A 21,421-nucleotide genomic window follows, 5' to 3' on the forward strand; every position below is an offset into this window, starting at 1 on the left:
GGTGGTCCTGTCAGTCTTCAGGCCTTTCTCTAACGATTGGAAAAAATGAATGCCAGTCTGGGAATCCCATATGTGATTGAATGCGATAGTGAGGGGGCGGAGCCCTGGGCCTGATGATAAGGGTTGACTGCCGTCTCCCCTCTGTCAGATAGCAAAGACGCCCCCAGTCCCTTGTAACCCTCTCAGGCCTAGGGCCCCTCCTGAGCTCCATAACAGGCCACCCAGTTGGGCCGACCCTTAAGGCAGCCTGGGCCCACGCCAGCCGGTAGACCCTCGAAGTGTGACCTCTGACCCCTGGCGTTCCTCTTGGAGCCGGCCCCCGGTGTGGGCTGAGGGGGCGGCCATGGAGCTGGGCAGCTGCTTCAAGACCTACGAGGACTTCAAGGAGTGCTTCAGCGCCTACAAAAAGGAGAACAGGTGCTCCTTCATCCTCAGGGACTGCGTCTCCGTCCGCTTCCACAACCTCAACCACGGCACGTCCATCCGCGAGGACATCCTGTAAGGGCGGGGCACGAGGATGGGGAGGAGGCTGGACAGTCCCCAGGAGGGCGGCCTGGAGGAGGAGGGAGTGCAGTTGGGCGTGTCTCTAGGCGTTTAACAGGCACTCATTGAGCACCTGTGGATAAAAACGCCTCGGCGATAATTTCCTTCATCAGTCTCCTCTTTACAAAGCAATAATGCGGTTCATGGTTGGTTTGTTCGTTCATTCATTCTTTTTGTAAATTGTTCTTGAGCTCTTGAGATTAACAACCATTTTTTCAAACACTTTCCATGGCCCAGGCCGTTTTTTCTATTCTGTGCATGCTTTCTGCAGGCCTGTGTCGAGAATTATAGATAAATCTGATCTTTCCCATTTGGTGATGAGAGAACAGGCTTAGAGTCTAAGTAAGGGTTGAAAACTCGAATGCCTTCAGGGCTCAGGTGGAACAGTCCAGTTAAGAAAGTTTAGCTTTTAATTTTACTATAAGAAAAAGAATGATGAACTAACAAGCCGACACCAGGTCTTTGTGCCATGTGGGACAACACAAGTGTACAGTGGGCAGAATGGAGAGCAAGCCCCATCTGGTCAACTCCAGCTGATGGCTGCCATGGGAAAAAGAAGATCCAGTGTTGCCAGAATTTGGGGTAAGAGGAGTCAGAAATCCTGGCTTTATGTGAATTTGTCCACTTTTTAAAAATTGACAATCGATTCAAATTCAAGCACATACCATGTGGGCCAATTCTGAGTGTCAAAGTAGAGCTAAGTTTGGGAGCTCTGGGTTGAGAAGTTTGGCCAAAGCTCTCCATCCAGGTGGCAGGCTATGTTCTTGCCTCTACTCTGCAGTCCAGGGCTATGCAGGGTCCAGATGACATAAAGATGAATAAGTAACCAAACCCTCCCTCAAAGAGCTTAACATGGGATAGGGTTGTGCTCAGGTAAACCTACTAGAATGTGATAAATGCTTATAAAAGAGGTGTGCAGAGGAGGAAGTGACTAAAGCCCAGGAAGTGGGGAAAGGCTTCAGGCTGGAAGTAATGATTCCTCCTGGGCCCTGAATGAATGCCGAGAGCCGGAGTTCAATGGTTAATTACCGAGCAAGTAGAGGAGTTTGACCAGAAGGAGGTGCGGAGCAAAGGCACAGAAATGTGAAGGAAGGTGGCATGTTTGAGAAATGGTGTGGCCTGCCACGCTTGGCGGGAGATGAAGGCCGTGCAGTCTACCTGAGGGGTCGTTTTTTTTCTTTTAAAGATTTTATTTTTCTTTTTTCTCCCCAAAGCCCCCTGGTACATAGTTGTGTCTTTTTAGTTGTGGATCCTTCTAGTTGTGGCATGTGGGATGCCGCCTCAACATGGCCTGATGAGCAGTGCCATGTCCGTGCCCAGGATCCGAACCAGTGAAACCCTGGGCCACCGAAGCGGAGCTCGCGAACCTAACCACTTGGCTACGGGGCCGGCCCCTGAAGGGTCTTTAGGTACCGTTGTGGCGTGTTTGGACTCTATCCTCTGCTGGCAGCATCTTTCTAAGCAGTGAGAAGAAGACAAAAATGCCCTGCTGTCATGCTGCTTGGAGTCTAGGTCGGATAAAGCGCAGCAGCCTCCTGTTGCCTTCAGGTTAAGTGCAGGACCGTTAACCTGGCTCGCCAGACCATCTGACCCTTCTGACGTCTCCATCTTGCATTGTGTGCTCCATACAGATTGGGTCTGCTCCACACTCAGCCCTGTGCCAAGCCCGCAGCTTCCTGGTCCTTGCATTTACCGTGTCTGCTGGGTAGAATAACCTTGCCTATCCTCTTATCTTAGCTCACTTTTTCTCAAATGTCAGTCATTTAGTATGCTATCATCTCAGTACTACGTATACCATCTTATAATTTACTTAAATTCAGTTTTAAAATTCAGTTTTAATATTCAAAGAAACCTATTTTAGAAGCAATCTAAGCAGTAATATATAAGCAGTAACAGTTTATGGGGCCTGCCCCGTGGCCGAGTGAAGTTCACTTGCTCTGCTTTGGCAGCCCAGGGTTTCGCCAGTTCGAATCCTGGGTGTGGACATGGCACCAATCATCAGGCCATGCTGAGGTGGCTTCCCACATGCCACAACTAGAAGGACCCACAACTAAAATTACACAACTGTGTACGGGGGGCTTTGGGGAGAAAAAGGAAAAATAAGATCTTAAAAAAAAAGTAACAGTTTAATGGCCGAAAAAAGTCTATGTTTATAAATAAATATTAAATATTCTTGTGTAATCTGAGGTCATTTTGGACCACTTGTGGAAAACTGAGCTAATTGTTACTTTTCCTTCAGATCTCAGCATATTTTCCAAGAAGCATTTCTTGACTCCCTAAGGGTTAGGTTAGATGCTCCTCTTCTGTGTTCTGACAGCACCTGTTAGAGCTCTTAGCACATCATTTTGAAATACAGTTTACAAAGGTTTTCCTGGTTTGGCTGAGCTCTTCCAGGGAGGGACTCTGGTTTTCCATTTTTGGTATTCTCACTCATTAGCACAGTGCTCCCTGTGTAGGATCAAGTCCAGATTCCTCACAGGTACACCCAAACACCCTTCAGGTTAACCATCCCCAGAGTCTAGCACAGGGCTTGGCCCATATCGGGCGTTAAGTCATTGTTGAATGAATGAGTCATCAATCGTCAAACATGTAATTCAGGGACATAGGCGCTCCAGAATCAATCGTCAAACATGTAATTCAGGGACATAGGCGCTCCAGAGCCTCAGAGAAATCATGGTGAGCTGGAGCTGGGCCCCAAAGACGGGGAGGTGTCAGGAGGTGTACTAGGTTTCTATTTGCTGTTCTAACAAATTACCACAAAAGTAGTGGTTTAAACAACACAAATTTATTATCTTACAGTTCTGTAGTTTAAAAGGCAGACACAGTCACTGGGCTAAAATTAACGTGTCAGCAGGGCTGCGTGTCTTTCTGAAGTCCCTAGGGAAGAATCTGTTTCCTTGTCTTTTCCGGTTTCTAGAGATTGCCTACGCTCCTTGGCTTATGGTCCCCTTCCTCCATCTTCAAAGTCAGTAATGGCTGGTTGAATCATCACATCACATAACTCTGACTTGCTTCTGTTGTCCCATCTCCCTCTCTGGCTCCCCTCTTCTGGCTCACTCTTCCACTTTTAAGGACCCTGTGATTATATTGGGCCCACCCAGATGATCTAGGATAATTTCTCTTTAAAAAGCCAGCTAATTAGCATCCTAATTCCATCTACAATCTTAATTCCCCTTTGCCATGTAACCTAACATATTCACAGGTTCTAGCGACTGGGTAGTGGACATCTTTAGAGGACCATTCTGCCTGCCTCAGGGGACCATTCTGCCTACCACAGGAGGATTAGTGTCCTGGAGGGAGAAATGGTGTGAGTTAGTGCAGGTGTTAACATGATATACTTAGAAGGCAGGGAGGGGATGTACTTAGCTAGAACGAAAATCTATGCTGGAGCAGTGGGGAAGAAAATTGGAGGAACTCAAATAACAGATTGGAGGTTTGGAATTAGTTTCATTTTATTAATGTTTTTGAAGGTTGAACAATTTAAAAAATGAATTTGCTTTTGAATGGTTAATAGAGTCATTTAATTTTTAAAAAAATTCAAACCATATAAAAGGCTCTAAAAGCCAGTGTCCCTTCCATTGTGTTGTCTAGAGGCAACCACTGTAACTTTCCTGAGATGCGCTGAGCCTGAACAAGCACATCTTTACCAGCATGTGCGTCTTTTTTTTTAAGACAAGCAGCTGCTTACTATTACACATATCATTCTACGCCTAGCTTTTCTCACTTGTCAGTGTATTTGGGAGATTACTGCACATCGCTTATTCCAGTGTGTGGCAGTTTAATTCATTGATTTTGGCAGTTGTTTACTGAAAACTTACTCCATGCTAGCGTCTGGAGATGGTGTTGAGAAAGATAAATTGGGTCCCTGCCCTCGTGGAACTTCGCCTCCAGTCAGGGAGACAAATATTAAACATTAATCACAGATAGAATTATTTCCTTAAAATAGTAGTAGGAGCTCCAAAGGAAAAGTCTTGGGTGCTGGGTGGGGGATGACAGTGAACCCTAATCTGGTGGGGGGGTGGGTTGCTAACTGATACTTGATACCAGTGAGGCTCTTGATTAGGAAAAAAAAACGGTCATCGCTGACATTTTGCAGAGATAATTTACAAAGTACATCTGACTTCATTATCCAACTTGGTCCTCTGAATGACCCTGTTAGAGGTGGGTTTTGTTATTCCCATTAAATGAGTTAATACATGTAAAGTGCTTACCACAGTGCCTAGTACCTAGAAAATATTCCATAAATAGTAATGTGCTATTATTATGCAGATGTGGAAACAGAGCCAGGAGAAGCTAAATGTCAAGAGGACCCATAGTTTCTACCTCTCTGCTTTACATTAAGGTTGAGAGTTTCCTTAGTAACTCTTTGAAGGCTGTGTTCCATGTGCCTGAGCAAAGGGAGGAGGGAGAGTAGATCCGCTAGGGAGGCCAGGAGCAGGGACTGAGGCAGTCAAGACTTGAAAGAGGAAAGTAATGAAAGAAGCTGTAACAAAAAGCACCCTCACCCCCAAATCACCTGGTATGAGCCAGTCTGAATTTGGTACAGTTACAGCCAAGAAAAATGGGAAGGGGCAGAAAGGAGGGGGCAGGTTGGAGCAGGGACTAGTGGAAGATTTCAAAAAACTACAAGGTGGAGCTGCCCCCGTGGCATGGTGGTTAAGTTCAGTGTACTCTGCTTTGGCGGCCCAGGTTCATGGCCCAGGTTCACGTGTTTGGATCCTGGGCACAGACCTATGCCACTCGTCAGCCACGCTGTGGCAGTGACCCACATATAAAGTGGAGGAAGATTGGTACGGATGTTAGCTCAGGGCTAATCGTCCTCACAAAAACAAAACAAACAAAAAACTATAAGAAAGCTCTTAGGTGTTAAAACTGAAGGTCAGACCCAGCCTGTTTATTGCCAGAATTCTTAACCGCCCTACTTAACCACTGGGTTGTAACAGCTTTCTAATTCCACTTGTTCATTTATTCATTCAACAGACTTCTAGAAAGAGCTTAAATGTTTACCCCCAGAGTAAACATTTGAGTTGAGGTACAAAGATGAGTAAATTGTGATCTCTAACCTTATGGACAACAGTGGACTGAGCTAGTTTATGAGGAAGTGACTTCTTGAGCAGCCCAGGGCTTTAGCAGAGACCGGTTAACTGCTTGTTGGGATGTTGTAAAGGATATTCTTGGAGCATTTATTGGACACTGGCTCTGTGCAGAGCACACTGTGTTGGGCTTTTTGAGTGATTTATGGATATGTGGGATGCACACTGCTCTTGGAGAACTGGAGGGCGGCGGTTGGAGGAAATATTTTTAGGAGATAATTTAGCAGAAAGCAATGTTTCCCAAGCCAGATATTCATACTGCTGGTGGTCGGACAAGATGATTTTAATAGTAAGTATTTGTTACCCTCCAGACATAAAGATCCTTATTAAGTAGAGTAAAGAGAGCTGATTTAAAGAAAATTAAATAAGAAAATGCAGAGGGCCAGCCCCGTGGCTGAGTGGTTAAGTTGGTGTGCTTTGCTTTGGCAGCCCAAGGTTTCACTGGTTCGGATCCTGGGTGTGGACGTGGCACCACTCATCAAGCCACGCTGAGGCAGTGTCCCACATGGAACAACCAGAAGGACCTGCAACTAGAATATACAGCTATATACTGGGGGGCTTTGGGGAGAGGAAGAAAACAAAAAAAGAAGAAAATGCAGAGCCAGCCCTGATGGCCTAGTGGTTACAGTTCAGCACTCTCACTGGTGTGGTGGCCTGGGTTCGCTTCCCGGTTGCAGAACCACACCACTCGTCTGTCAGTAGCCACAGGGTGGCGGCGGCTCACAGAGAAGAACTAGAAGGGCTTACAACTGGGATATACAGCCATGTGCTGGGGCTTCCGGGAGGAAAAAAAAAGAGAAAGATTGACAGCAGTTGTTAGCTCAGGGAAAATCCTTCCCTACAAAAAACAAGAAAAAGAAAGAAAAAGAAAATGCATGTAGCAGCTGAAACATAGTACTCAGTAAATATTTGCCAAAGTCATAACTGTAGTGCATGGTAGAAAGTGGTAGGTGCTTTAAGAGAGTCAAACATGCTGAGGAAGTTTCCGCTAAATGACCAAAAGTCCCAGTCAACTGGGAAATTCTATGATTTTTATGCCAGGTTTTCCCTCTCATATGTTTATATGTGGCTGTTGTGTTTTTCTTTTTGTTAGACCTTTTTGAGGATTGATATTCTACACACAGTCCATGAAGTATTCTGATGTCTCTCTCCATTGCTGTTCAGTTTAATAGCTACCTTTTTTGAATACTTTTTTGGATTATATTCCAGACACTCTAAGAACTTTATAGGCATTGTTTTGTTTAATCCTCACCACGTGCTTTAAACTAGGCCCTTGTTATCCAAGTTTTCATTTTCCATGTATCCATAGTCACAAGGCTGTGTAGGAAAGCAAAAGTCATAATGCAAAAATCTTGCTAATAAACTGGCCACTTATAAATTACTCACTACTTAATTATTCCTTCCTTCTTATCCCTACCAGTCCCATCAGCATCTTTGGCAGCCAGTTTCTGGCTAATGAATAGACGAGATAAACATTAGGATGATACAATGTTAGTAAAACTGATTGCAAACTGAAATTGCACCTCTCCTACCTTGCACCTACAAGAGCTGTAGGATTTGAAGTCCCTGAAAGCAACGCGCAAGAACTCCTTATATCACCCTCAGCCTTATACCAGTTAACAAATGGAGAAGGGGAATCAACCAGGATGATGATACAATAGTAGCTTGAAAAGCAAAGGATTTGCGTAGCAAAGAATTAAATTAGGCCTTTGGGAGATAGGGATAAAGTCCATGAATATTTTGGTAAAACTGACCTTTGATATTGGAAAAGTGAGACAGGAAATAAAGTAGCATAGTGTTTGGGAAAATTATACCAGGAAGAAAACAGTTGACGCTTTAAGTTGTTCTTTGATTATTCTAAGAACTGGGATATGGCTGCTATTATAACCTACATTTTGTTAAACATAATATCAGCTTCATAATTTTAGTCTCATTTTTATGATAAATTTCCACTCTGGGGCCAGCCCAGTGGCACAGAGGTTAAGTTCTCATGTTCCGCTTCTCTGCGGCCCAGGGTTCACCAGTTCGGATCCCGGGTGCGGACATGGCACCACTTGGCAAAAACCATGCTGTGGTAGGCGTCCCACATATAAAGTAGAGGAAGATGGGCACGGATGTTAGCTCAGGGCTAATCTTCCTCAAAAAAAAAAAAGATAAAGTTCCACTCAAATCTTTTTTTCCACTATTTACTATGAAATGTTTCTGGGGATGTTTTTGGCTGCAATTAACTGAAAACTCTGACTCAAAATGGCTTACTTCTTTTTTTTTTCCAAGGAGGATTAGTCCTCAGCTAACTACTGCCAATCCTCCTCTTTTTTTGCTGAGGAAGACTGGCCTTGAGGTAACATCCGCACCCATCTTCCTAGTCTGCTTTATCCGTGGGACACCTACCACAGCATGGCTTTTGCCAAGCGGTGCCATGTCTGCACCCGGGATCTGAACCGGCAAACCCTGGGCCGCCGAGAAGCAGAACGTGCAAGCTTAACCGCTGTGCCACCGGGCCAGCCTCAACCTCTGAAAGTGATTGTTTCAGGGGCTCAGGCTGGTTGCATCTTTCTGCTCTGCCATCCTCAGCATGGGTCCTGACATGGCACAAATGCAGGAGTCACATCCGGAAGAAAAAGCCTTCCTTGGTTTCCTGCAGATTTCCTAGCATGTTTCTTTGTCTAGAATTGGGCCAGTATCCATTCCCATTCCTAATAAGATTACCTTAATTGGCTTAGACTAGCCCTGAAGCACTTAGCTATGTGGGGGAGGAATGGCAGCCTGAATAAAACTGGCCTTTTAGGAAGGGAGAAGGGCGCTAAGGGATGTTGGGTTGGCAACCCACAGATCCTGTGACAGCCGTTTAAATGAACTCACTTTGAGTGGTACTGATTATTCTTGGGTCAGGCATTGATCTTCATAGACTAGTACTCTTGTTATTTCCATATTTATAAGTAAGGAATTGGAAGCTTAGGGGAAATGAAGTGACTTGTCCAAGTTCACACGGCTAACAAGTGGTAGAGCTGCCATTTAAACTCAGATCTTCTGGCTCCAAGTCTTCTTCCTAACTCAAGTTCTATTGTCCAGAATGGCTTTACTCCACCTTAAAAGTCCTATTCATTGCTCAACGTGCAATTTACACACAACAAGGACACAAATCTTATGTAAAATTAATCAAAAGCCTTACTTAATCTGTTCCAACCCCACAGAGTGAATCACTCTTTATTCAGTTCTAAGTTTATTGTTTGTATCTCTATTTAACCATTCACTTAATTTTGACTTTACTGGCCACCTATGTAATAGTCTCTCTGCTCACTCGAGTTAGAGACTATCTAATTAGTCTCTGTAGCGTTGTGAGCAACGAGTACAGTGTTTGGAATGTGGTGGCACTTAGTAAATGTGTGAAATTAAACAAAGGACTTGTCTAAAGTTATATGTATTAAGAGTAATACTGCTAGGACTAGAAGCCAAGTCATCTGACAAGCTCTGCCAAGGATCTTCCTAGTACGCTACTCATGCTGTAAGAACTTTCTGTGCGGTACGGTCACTCATTTAACGTTCATTCAGTGTGTGTGTTTAGAGCACCTAGTCTGTGCCAGAGGGCAGTGCCAGGCACTAGGAGTACACCGGCAGCACTGTCTGGTAGGGGAATGCAAATACCTGCAGAGCAGACTGGAAGGAAGCAAGACTGGCTGACTCCCTTCCTCCAGATCCTGCCTGAGCATTCTTAGATGTAAGCACTAAGGCAGATTCAGAAAAGTATAAAACGCTATCCCTGTCTCGAAGGGAGTCTGTGCTTTACCTGGGAGACAGAAATAAGGACAGAGCTCAATGAATTCTTGCAGAAGATTTGTGTACTTCACTCTATGTAAGTTATGGCTCAGTAAAAAAGATTAAAGAAAGCAGGGAAAAAAATAACAGGCTTCAACCTAGTGCCCATTAAGTTTGAAATGCGTTATGCCAACAAGGACAGTATGTTTAGAGATCTTTAAGGAAGTTATTCAACCTGACCGGTATGTTGAGGGTCAAGTCGAGGAGGGTAAAAATGAGAAGTCAGAGGAGGGAGGAATATTTTGAAAGAAGACAGGCAACATAATGGTTAACTGTGCAGACCGTAGCCAAGCAGGCTTAGTTCAGATCCCAGGTCCTCCAGTTTAGCGGAGGATTAAACCCCAGATTCTCATCTTCAGAACCTTTAAGCCGGTTTCCCCATCTGTAAAATGTGGATGATAATAGAACCCTTTTCCTGGTAGGAAATGAGGCATGTAAGGGGCTTAATATAGCCTGGCATGTAGTAATCCTTAACACGTGTCCTAGTGGTAGGAAAGATTGTAAAAGACATGTTAACATATTGGATGTAGACATGGAGAAGGAGGAATTAAAAAGAATGCCAAGGTTTCCGCCGTGGGAGGTGCAGTCATTAATGGAACCAGGAAAGGGAGAAAGAGCTTTATGGTTGGCACTCACCAGTGTCTTTTCTTTGGACTAGCTTAACAAACTTGCACCAAGCGCACAGAAAGTCAATATAGTTTGATGAGCTAGAGCTGTGCTAAGACACTGAGCCAGCAGAAGGGTAGGGCCCAATCTAAGGGCTTGGGGAGGGCTTCCTAGAAAAGACGATGGTGGCACGTCGTGCTGAAGGATGAGTAAGCTCTGAGATGAAGACAAGTGGGAAGGGCATTCCAGACAGAGAGACAAACACGAGCAAAGGCGTAGAGGTGTGACAGTATCGTGAACATGGGAAGCTGTAGACAGTCTTTCTAGGGCGTAGAAAAACAAGATGGTGAGGGGGTAGAAACGAGGCTGGAGAGAGAGGCAGAGGCCATGCTGCAGTCACTCCTCACAGGCCTCACCATACTGCTGGGCTGCCCCAGCCCCCTCCTTGGCCCTGAGCTAGGGATGGCATTGCCGCCCCAGTGCTGTTCACACAACAGGTGCAGGCATTTTCAGCCCTGGGCCCTTCCACCCTGTTATTGCGGGCCTGACATATCCTGTTTTTCTAAGCTTGCCCCACAGGGTGGGCAAACAGGACCAGCTGGATTAGAATGTTTGGAAAGGGGTTGATGAGGTGCCCAGGCTGTGTCATGTCATACTGGGGAGTCAGATATTTTCTCCCTTCCCTGGTCTTTGGGCTGGGACTCCCTGAGGAGGCAGGGGCATGACCCGTCCCACCCACCTATGGTCCATGAGTCATTTCTCCAGTACATCTTTGATAAGCATCTGCTGAAGGAATGGCATCGTGTTAGGTGCTTGGAATACACTGAGGAATAACTCAGGTTTGCCCCTTGAAAACAGCCCCAGCCAACTGAAAAGGTACTGCATGAACACCCAAGAGATTGTCACAAGGCAGAGGAGCTGCGGTAACAGCTGACTTTGATTTAGGATAAATGAAAGGCTGAACTAGGCTCTGGGTTAAATATTCCATCTGTGGCTTATTTAATTCTCAACAACAACCCTAATAAGATAGTTTCATTTTTATGATGAGGAAACTGCACACAGAGAGGTGAAATGACTTGCCTAAGGCCAGACAACTTCTGAGTTGTGCCCAGATTCAAATCCAGGCAGTCAGCCTCCAGCATCCCCACTGTGTCACCACTAGGTATACTGCCACCCAGAGAATCTGCTAAGCCTTTTATTTTAAATAAATACTATGAATTCAGAAAAAAGAGCAATTACTGTGGCTTGAGGGTATCCACAAAGGCTCCCTGGAGAGGGTGGGACCTGATTTGGGCCTTGAATCATGGGTTGAATGGGACAGGAAGAGAAAAGGATCAGCTATTCAATTTAATTACCCTTCTCCTTTGAATCATCACTTTCAGCCTAGAATGGCAAAGCTGGCGGGGACCCTAAAGATCGTCTAGCCCAGGGGTTCTCAAACTCTCTTAGGATGCAGACATTTTTCTGTAAATGAAAGATGACTCAAGATCTTCTATCTTAAAGAGGAGGCCCAGACTTCCCCTAATCCTTGAGGGCCACTTTTTTTTTTTTAAGGTTTTTTTATTTTTCCTTTTTCTCCCAAAGCCCCTGGTACATAGTTATGTATTTTTAGTTGTGGGTCCTTCTGGTTCTGGCATGTGGAGTGCGCCTCAGCATGGCTTGATGAGCAGTGCCATGTCTGCACCCAGGATTCGAACTGGCAAAATCCTGGGCCACCGAAGCGGAGCGTGTGAACCACTCAGCCATGGGGCTGGCCCCTAAGGGCCGCTTTTATCTTTGCTGTCTGTAAGAGGCGGCGGCAGTGGTTCCAAAAAGGTGGAATAAAGGAGGCATTTTAAACAGTGAGTGACCAGCTAGGCACTCTGCTGCTGCCTCTTGTCCGTTTTCGCTTGTGTCTTGCCTCAGATTGAATTGTATGTTGAGAGCTATAGATGAGTAACAGAGTGAATGAAAGGAGTTGGGGCTTAGAACTGCTGGAGATAAAAATGGGGGAGTGGTTTAGTTGGAGAGGGTCTTAAAGAAAAAGCTGAATCCTTTGGGACTGGAGAGTGAGCGTAAATCTTCCTTTCCTTCATCCAATACTGCAGTGTGGTCTCCAGGAAATGTATCAGGCACTGTAAGACCCTACAGGGCCTTGTCTCATAAGAGAAAGGGGATAGTCAGCACCTTTCTCATTGTCACCTCTACCTTCCCTAGATATGTGCAGGTGAAATTTGTCTGTATTCGGACCCAGTCAAACAGGAAGAGAACACCAGAGGAAGACATGTGCCCAGCGTATTTGCTCCTGCGGTATAATGAGAAACTGGATAGACTATTTATCAGTGAACTCAACACCCAGCATATACATGTTGACTCTAAAACTGAGGGTCCTGGAGGAGACGCCACTGGTAAATCTCAAAAGACAATGTGCCTGCAGAAACCCCAGCCTGCACAGCCCACAGGCAAGAAGGACCTTGACACAGCTGAGAAGTCCCTGGTTGAACCATCATTTTGCTTAGATAAGGTCCAAGCACCCTCAAAGCAAGAGCAAGAGAGCATCACTCCTTCTGACCTGGCCAAGATAGCAAAAGTGATGAAGAACTTTCTTAAGGTGGATGAAGGTTCCATGGCCTCCTTCAGTGTGGGCAACAGCCAAGACCTGGACCGGCTCAGCTTCCAGAGCAGCAAGATGAGCAACCTGTTCATCCGTTTCCCAGAGAATCTCTTGCTGCACCGGGTGGAGAATGCTCAGGGCCACATCCTCTATGCTTTCTTGGTGGAGAACAAGGAACGAGAGAGTCGAGTGGTCCACTTTGCTGTGCTCAAGGCTGAGACAGCCACCTCCGTGGCCAAGATGCTGAGTATTTTCACAGAGTTCAACTCAGATTGGCCCAAGGTCAAGGTGGTCTTTGTGGACCCGTCCTTCCCTCATCGAGCCATCCTGCAGGAGATCTTCCCTGCTGCTCGCATCCTTCTTTCTATCTACCACACAACCCGTCTCTTAGAGAAGAAGTTGCATCGTAGTTCAGCACATCCATCCTTTAAAAGGCTTATGAAGGAAGCCCTGCGGGAGGCTGTGTTTGTCACTTCTGATGCCAGCCTGCACAATCTCTGTCAGATGTCCCAAGCCCTACTAGATGGGGAGCTCTTCAGTTTCCTGCAGGCGCACTGGTTCTCCTGTGAACTGCTGTGGTACATGCATGTCAGGAAGGGCCTGCACGCATGTAACACCTATATGGACAGCCTAGACGTTGTCACCAGCAAGGTGTCAAGCCTCTTTCAAGAACAGCAGTCCCTGTTGGACTGCATCCTCCGCTTTGTGGATTACATAGACTTCTTTAATACCAAAGGCTTGAAGAACTTGCCCATGGCTCCTCCCAAGTTAAAGAGAGCCCGGCCAGCAAGCACACCACCAAAGTCCAAGAAGGCTTTTGGAATTTGTGGAGGGAGCCTTACCAGGCTTCTTGTGGATGAGAGAAAGCCAGACCCACAGCTGTTGCAGCAGCAGCCACAGGTGCAGCCCTCCCGGGGTGGCATGCTAGACACCTTGCACCAGAGTGGCTCTGAACTGGCCTATAAGCTGTGCCACAATGAGTGGGAGGTGGTGCAGAACTCCACCCACCTGGTGGACATGGCTGGCTCCTCAGTGAACGTTCAGCTGCTGGAGGACTCTCACCAGGTTAGCAAAGATGGCTGTAGCTGTAGCTGTTCCTTTCAGCAGTGGTACCACCTGCCATGCCGGCACATTTTGGCCCTGTTGCACACCAGCCAGAAGCCCGTGGGAGAAGCCATGGTGTGCCGTCGGTGGCAGAAAAGGTACCAGCACCTCCTCGGGCCCAGTGGGGAACTCCGGGACCCTGTTGTGGTCCCAAACACAGGCCAACCTGGGAAGCAAGGACGGAATGACATGATTCAGGACCTAAGCAGGGAGCTAGCAAACCTGCTAATGCAGAGTGAGGGGCCGGAGCTGGAGGAGCGCTGTTCTACCCTGCGCAAGATTGTGGACATCTGGGCTGACCCGTGCCAGCAGCCTGAGCCCAATCACCAGCCTGCGGACTTCAAGGATGTGGGCCGCCTCCCTTTCCTCTGGGGAGAGCAGGAGGAAGGGGAGAGACTCCCTCCTGCGAGAGCCACGATTCATGATTAAAACACTTGCACTGGCGCACTGGACCACAAACCCCTCTCCTTGGAAGTCGGAGAGCTCAAAGTGGGCAGGACATGCCAGAGGTCAGCATTTTAACCTGTGTCTTCCTAGGTAGGGCTAGGAAGATTGTTACAATAGGGAGAAGAGGAGCCCCACTGTGTGACAGTCCTTTGAATCTGCCCTTTTTCCGCCCTACCTTTGGCATTCCTTGGGAGCCTCGTTCATTGTTCAAGGCCAAAGTTATCTCCATGCTGAAAGGTCATCCCTCTTTCTCCTCTGACCCCTGAGATCAGATCTTATTCTCTTTATAGAGATGAACCCCTGCCCTGGGATAGGGTGAGACCATTTAAAATGGACCTGGTGAAAGGGCCTGTTTTCGGAGACAAAGGGAAGGAGGGTGATCCTTGGCTGTTGCTGCTCTTTACAAAGAATCTGTTATTTGTACCTATTTTTATTTATATTAAATAAAGTGTTTTTTTTAAATAAAATCAAATAAGCAGAGTAAAGGTGTGCTGCTTGAACAGTGAAGGAATCTAATGGGGGTTGTGGAGCCAAACAGAACTTGATGCCTCAAATTCAGATTGGGCAGTCCACCACTGAACTTCACCCTCTTCCCACCAACCAAGCCTTCAACACTGATTTCAGCTGCCTTGTGCTCTAGCAGGAGGAGGCCGATTAGACTGGGAGGGAAGAAACCTGAGTCCTAAATCCGACTGCCCGCAACCGCTGGGGGACTGTGGGCAAGTCCCTAATTTCTTTGCCCCAGTTTCCTCATCTGTAAAAATTAGTGTGTTGGTCTGTTCTAATCGCAATTTCCCCTCTAGATTTATATAAACAGAACATTTTCATTGCAGTTATAAGCACCGACACTGACTTTTGTTGTTGTTAGTTGTAATCTTAATTACCTAAAGCCCGGTAGCCATCCAGCTTTCCAAGATGCCATCTTCTGGCGAACTGAGGTCAAAAGAGGGCAGGCAGCCTTGGTTCACCTTGACCTTCCCTTCTGGATCTCTCTCTTCCCCAGAATACTGGAGGGGGTAGGGCTGGGCAACACCAAGCTTCAGGGCTCTCAAGGAGATCTGGATTTCCTCAGCTCCCAGGGTTGGGCCCCGACCCCTGATGTAGAGACAGAATTGGGGACCTGGGCCTCAGTTTCCCCATAAGGCAGAAAACAGTACAACTACACGTGCATCCTTTCCTACCCCCCTGGGGCTTTGGAACGTGACCAGAAAAGAAAGAAATCCGTAGAACACTGCTATTTATTTTCCTTTTCATTTTCGGCTTGTGAGGGAGTTTCCATAGTAGCACGCCTGTCCAGTCGTCTACCCAGAATTCGGGCTCGAGAGTTCCTGTCTCAGGGCTCAGACTGGCAGGAACAGGAGTGTCCTCAGGCTTTCATTGGTTACCGCCAGCCGAGCCCCTCGTAGCCCTGGTAACGGCACTGCCCACGAGTCGCCAGGCTGCGATTGGTCCGTGCGCCAAAGGCCGAACACGAACTCCTCAGGCCGCTGGCCCGAGTCACGGGAAGCGGCGCCGCGGCTGGTGATCCTAGAGGTCAGTCACAGTCAGAGGCAGGGTCAAATAGGGAGAAATGGCGACAGAGCCAGGCTGTGGGTGAGTGGTTTTTGAAGGGGTGGAGGTGTGAGGCACCTGATGACCACCGTCACCCATGACACGGCTCCCAAAGGGGCGGGAGGATGACTGCTCTTCTGGATCCGGCCGGACTCCGAATGGGAACGTCAGACATCCACGTCCTCCCACCCGCGTTAGAGGTGAGAGGTCAGAGGCCGCGTCCCCTCTCGGTCCCTGGTTTTTGGACTTCAGGTGCTGTAGAAAATAGTCAGGATCGCCAGCCAAAGGCTCAGCGTCCAGCTGCTTACAGAGCAATAGTGGGCAAGTTATTTAACCTCTTTGAGCCTCAGTTTCTCATTTGTAAAATGGGGACAACCCGGTTTGCGGCCAAATAAAGGAAGCATTTGACTGGCACATTGTAGTTGAGGGATTTACATAGAGGTGGAGAAGCTATGCACGTTTGTTAGCCCGGTTTTGTGGTTGAAGGGATTGAGGCCCAGGAGGAATCACTGACTTGCCGAAGATCACACAGCAAGTTGGGGGCAATTGCAGTTCTCTTGCGTGTACCAGGACCAAATGAAAGAGTGGATGTCAAGAAGTAATTTGTAAATATAAAGTGCTAGACAAATAGAAAATGCTATTAAGAAAAAGAAGACCATATTGCAGCTCTAGCCTTCACACTCATCTCATGGAACCAAATCTTTCCATGTCTGGCTTAAAAATTAGGTCTCAACTCCAATGTCATCCTGCCTGCCCACAGAGGGGGCTTCCCAGAAGACCTTAGCTAAAGTATCCCTCCCTCCCCCGACTTACTCTCTACCTGTTACCCAGTTTTGTGGTCTTTGTAACTTTTATTATCTGATATATCTTTGTTTGTTTACATGTTTATTGTGTATCTCCCCAGAACAGTGCTCATGCATAGTAAGTGTTCAGTAAATTTTGTCTGGATGAATAATTGAAGAGCCAAGCCTCTATTCTCTCCTTAAACCTCTGTTCCTCTCCATAGGCCCATCTTTGGAACAAGATCTGGGAATTACAGTCCAGCCTCAGGCCTCAACTTAGTTGGAGCTTGAGAGACAGAGCCTCCTGGACAGCAGCCTCACAGAGAAGTACTTTGACCTTGGCATCTAGACTTCTCCCATCTCCCCCATGGCCCTGACAATGCTGAATGAGCTCCTGATTGAGGACCCAAGCCCACCTATGCTGCTGTACCAGGTTAGCAAGACTGCCCAGTTAGATACCCTCAACTATCAGAGCTGCTTTATGCAGGGCATCTTTGCCCATTTCCCTGAGATCCTATTTATCCACCGGACCTATAACCCCAGGGACAAGGTGTTATATACCTTCCTGGTGGACGGACCTCAGGTGCAGCTGGAGGGTCATCTCGCCCGGGCAGTCTACTTTGCCATTCCTGCCAAGGAGGATGCTGAAGGCCTGGCCCAGCTGTTCCAGGTGTTCAAGAAGTTTAACCCAGCATGGGAGAGAGTGTGTACCATCCTAGTGGATCCCCATTTCCTCCCCGTGCCCACCCTAGCCATGGAGTTCCCCGCAGCCGAGGTCCTGCCCTCAGCCTTCCACATCTGTAAATTCCTCCAAGGTAAGTTCTATCAGCTGTCCCTTGAACAGCCTGTGGAGAGGGCGCTCCTGACCTCACTGCAGAGCACAATGTGCTCGGCCACAGCTGGCAACCTGAGGAAGTTGTATACACTCCTGAGCAACTGCATCCCCCCGGCCCAGCTGCCTGAGCTCCACTCACACTGGCTGCTCAATGACCGCATCTGGCTGGCCCACCGCTGGAGAAGCCGATCCGAGAGCAGCCGCTACTTCCAGGACCTGGAGGTCACCACCCGTGTCCTCAGCCAGTTCTTTGGCACCACCTCGTCTGTGGAACAAGGCATGACCTCTCTGCTCCGATACATGCAGCAGAACTCCGGAGACAAGGCAAGCTTCAGCCTGGGCCTGAGTCCCCAGAACAATTATGTCCCCTCAGATGTCACCCCTGAAAGCCCCAAAGTGGAGCAGTTGGTAGAAGCCCGCATCCAGCACTCCCTTAATGCCATCTGCACGGGCCCAGCAGCCCAGCTCTGCCTGGGTGAGCTTGCTGTGGTCCAGAAATCTGTGCACCTCATCGGCTCTGGCTCCGAAAAGGTAAACATACAGATCCTGGAGGACACCCATAGGGTGCAGCCCCAGCCCCCTGCCAGCTGCAGCTGCTACTTTAACCAGGCCTTCCACCTGCCCTGCCGCCACATCCTGGCCATGCTCAGCGCCCGCTGCCAGGTGCTCCAGCCCGACATGCTGCCAGCTCAGTGGACAGCAGGCTGTGCTGCCAGTCTAGACAACATCCTGAGCAGCAAGTGGAGTGAGACCCTAGATAAGCACTTGGCAGTGGCTCTCCTCACTCAGGAGGTGGGTCAGCTCTTACAGCACTGCAACCAGGAGGAGTTTGAGCGGCGGTACAGCACGCTGCGTGAATTGGCTGATGGCTGGATCGGCCCTTATGAGCAGGTCCAACTCTGATTTCCGTCACTGCCCAGGGATGCTCATCCACACTGTGCACACTCACATCCACCCCCACATGCACACCCCCACACACTCACACTGTTGTACTGCCATGGGCTCTCCTTCCAGGAAAAGATAAGAGTCCTATTTTACTGCAGCCTGCTACGTAAAATGTGTCTAGTTCCCCAAGATAAGAGTCAGCAAATCTTTGCTGTAAAGGGCCCAATAGTAAATATCTTAGACTTCAGTGGCCACATGTAGTAGTCTCTGTTGTATATTCTTGTTTTCATTGTGGTTTTTTTACAACCTTTTCAAAAGGTAAAAACCATTCTTAGCTCAAGGGCCTTACAAAAATTGCTAACCCCTGCTCTAAGATAAGAGATAAGACACTGAGTGAAGATAGAGGGCTGGGCCTTGGTTTCAGACACTCACCTGACCCACAGAGGAAAAGGCCCCTCAGGGGAGGTGGCTCACTAGGCGCCCAGGCTCCTTCCTGCAACCCCCTCACCCATGCTGAGTTCATTAAAGTTGAATGTTGCCTATTCCAGCACTTATCTAGTTCTTTGTCTTATAGAAGGCAGTTTAGGAAATACTGTGGAAAGAATACACACTTCAGAGTCTGACACTACATGCAAATCCTCGTTCCTTCCCTGCCTGATTTTTGAGGCCTGGTTCTTTTTTTTCAGTGGAGAAGACTGGCCCTGAGTTAACATGTGTTGCCAATCTTCCTCTTTTTGCTTGAGGACGATTGTCTCCAAGCCAACATCTGTGCCAGTCGTCCTCTATCTTTTGTACGCGGGATGCTGCCACAACAGGGCCTGACAAACGGTCTGTAGGTCTGCACCCAGGATCCAAACCCGTTCACCCCAGACCACCGAAGCAGAGCATGCAAATCCAACCACTGTGCCACCAGGCCAGCCCCTGGTTCTCCTTTTTACTAGCTATGAGACTTCAGGCAAGTTGCCTCTCTAAGCCTCAATTTGTTCATCTGTAAAAAAGGGGATCCCCACAGCATTGGTAAGTTTAAAGGAAAATGGGCATATAATGGGCCTGACACCCAGTGGGTGCTCAGATAAATGTTAATTTTCCTTCCTTGCTGATGGTCCCATCACCTGCACTCAGTAGGCTGGGAAATGTAAGGCAAGAGGAAAATTCACATTGCCTAGGACTTTGTACAAGGAATTTTGATCAGGTCCCAAAATGATACAAAAGAAGCCTCGACTCTCCAAGCAGGGCCCCTACCACAGGTAATTTTCATCATTACTACTCTCACAAGACTGTCTCCTGGCTTCCTGGTATCTGGAGAAACTTCCTGGTGTCTGGGCCCTGATGAAGGACTGGTGTTCGTCAGAGTGGCTCAAACAACCACCCTATCCCCTCCCCTGCCATAGGCACCCCCAACCCTGTCTGCCCAAAAACCATACGGAGAAGCCACCCTATGTGTCTGGTGCAATTTCATCCAGCTACAAGCAGGAGCCAGGAGGCTGGCCCCTCCTGGATCTCCCTAGGGCCATGTGCCCAGAGGCTCTGTGGGCTTGTGCCTGCTCCCACTGCACCCCCTCCACAGCCCCCTCTGGCTCCGGATGGGCCATCATGAAAGCTTGAGCCGCCCGAATCAGGTCCTCTTCCCGCAGGCCTGGGACAGGCACGGTGGGGATGCCAGCGATCATCATGGCCAGGGTAAGGATGCAGATGTCAGGCTGGGAGCTGGCTTCCTTCCCGCCTGTCTCAGAGGGCATCGGCAGAACCCCTGGTGACAGCCCACACAGTAGCAGGGGTCCAGGCCTGCTGGGGCTACCCCGGTAGGGATCTCTGCTGCTGGAGCAGCCATCCTCCCAGCCCAGGTTCTCCGGCTGCCTTGCATGGGGGAATTTGTGGCAGTATCGGCCATACTCCTTCTGCCGCAGTGTCTCCCAGCCAACCCCCCCAGGGCAGCCCCTGGCTTCTGGCACTGCCAGGGCCGGGCTCCAGGCCTGGGCAGCACGTGCCACCTGCTCAGCTTTCTGGCTCAGTGGGCCTAGTCCACTAGAGGCCACCACCATTGGCTCTGCAGGACTATAGAGGCCAAGGGACGAGCCCGGAGAAGCAGCCCCACCTGCAGAGATAGGAATGAGATGGAATGTTATTCTTGGTGTCTTTGTGGAGGCCCTGAGGGGCAGATCATTGGGAGCAGGAGCAATTAAGACCAGCCCAAGACGGCTGTCTAGCAGTTGGGGACTATGTTTTACTCATATCCACACCCCCAGTCCCTAATACTAAGTGATGGAGAAGTGTTTGTTGAATGAATGAGTGAGCAAGTGGGTAGGTATTGGCAAGGACTTTTGGAATGGCTTTTCTTCAAAGAGAACTGACTCCAGGGCCAGCCCAAAAATACCCAGCAGAAGCTCCACCTCCCCGGAGCCAGGAATCAGGTTCTCGGGGGAAGTTGCCATACTCCCTCCAGTTCCAAGTGCCCCTCTCTCACCTTGGCCGGAAGGCAGAAGACCCGGATGAGTTTGTGGAGACATGAAATAGGACATGGCTACCCCGAAGCCCCTATTTGTGAGGGAACAGTTGTCTGCCTCCTGTCCTACTCTCTCCATCCTTCTAGAATGTTACCTCATAGTCCCTTCTCTTTACACCTGAAACCCACCTCACAGCATTGACCTGTTCATTCTAGAACCTGAATATGACAATGGGATGAGGTTAAAAGAGTGCTGGACCAGGAACTGGTTATTCTAGGTTCTTGCCTTTACCTTGGGCAAGTCATCTGAACAGTTTTGTTCCTTGATATTCTCATCTGTAAGGTGGAGGTGATGACCGCCTACTACCCCAGCAGAAGTTGTAAGAGTTAGATGAGATCACGTGTATGGAAGCAAGTGATCAGAGATACCACTAAAAGAATCTAGTGCTTTGTGTCCTGTAGTGTGAGAAAAGGAATACTCTGCATTCACTCATTTGCTGTGTGACCTTGGACAAAGACTTTCCCTTCTGTGGGCCTCAGTTTCCCATCTGCAAAATGAAATAGTTGGTCTAGGACACTGCTTTTCAGGCCGGCTGCACATTAGAATCTCTTGGGAGCTTTTAGAAATCCTGACGCCCAGCCTCATTCCAGACCAATAAAATTAGAATCCCAGGGTCAGACCTAGTTATCAGTATTTCAGTGGTTATACGTGCTGAAGCTGAG

At 48.2% G+C, this 21,421-nt stretch overlaps 3 protein-coding genes across 5 annotated transcripts; 2 read left to right on the top strand and 1 right to left on the bottom strand.

The window, feature by feature from the left end:
• The first annotated feature begins 90 nt into the window (after nt 1-90).
• On the top strand, nt 91-16,892 carry ZSWIM3 (zinc finger SWIM-type containing 3). Of its 3 annotated transcripts, XR_011494419.1 has the most exons (3): nt 91-498; nt 12,255-14,264; nt 16,760-16,892. XR_011494419.1 is itself a non-coding variant. In XM_014859890.3 (2 exons), exons 1-2 carry the CDS (start codon nt 344-346, stop codon nt 14,182-14,184), a joined length of 2,085 nt encoding a protein of 694 aa, XP_014715376.1. In that variant the 5' UTR covers nt 91-343; the 3' UTR covers nt 14,185-14,677. The 3 variants fall into 3 exon arrangements, 2 of the variants coding, with proteins under 2 accessions (XP_014715376.1, XP_044604347.1); XM_014859890.3 differs by lacking the exon at nt 16,760-16,892 and having other exon boundaries at nt 12,255-14,677; XM_044748412.2 differs by lacking the exons at nt 91-498; nt 16,760-16,892 and adding an exon at nt 878-1,125 and having other exon boundaries at nt 12,255-14,677.
• Nucleotides 16,893-16,902: 10 nt separating this feature from the next.
• ZSWIM1 (zinc finger SWIM-type containing 1) lies at nt 16,903-18,273 on the top strand. Its single transcript, XM_014859892.3, has one exon. It carries the CDS (start codon nt 16,903-16,905, stop codon nt 18,271-18,273), a length of 1,371 nt encoding a protein of 456 aa, XP_014715378.1.
• A 1,308-nt stretch (nt 18,274-19,581) lies between these two features.
• SPATA25 (spermatogenesis associated 25) lies at nt 19,582-20,986 on the bottom strand. The gene is made up of 2 exons (XM_014859899.3): nt 20,720-20,986; nt 19,582-20,350 (listed from the first exon to the last, which is right to left on the bottom strand). Exons 1-2 carry the CDS (start codon nt 20,835-20,837, stop codon nt 19,719-19,721), a joined length of 750 nt encoding a protein of 249 aa, XP_014715385.1. The 5' UTR covers nt 20,838-20,986; the 3' UTR covers nt 19,582-19,718.
• Nucleotides 20,987-21,421: the final 435 nt, after the last annotated feature.

This window comes from Equus asinus, chromosome 15 (assembly GCF_041296235.1).
Source record: "Equus asinus isolate D_3611 breed Donkey chromosome 15, EquAss-T2T_v2, whole genome shotgun sequence".
NCBI lineage: Eukaryota > Metazoa > Chordata > Mammalia > Perissodactyla > Equidae > Equus > Equus asinus.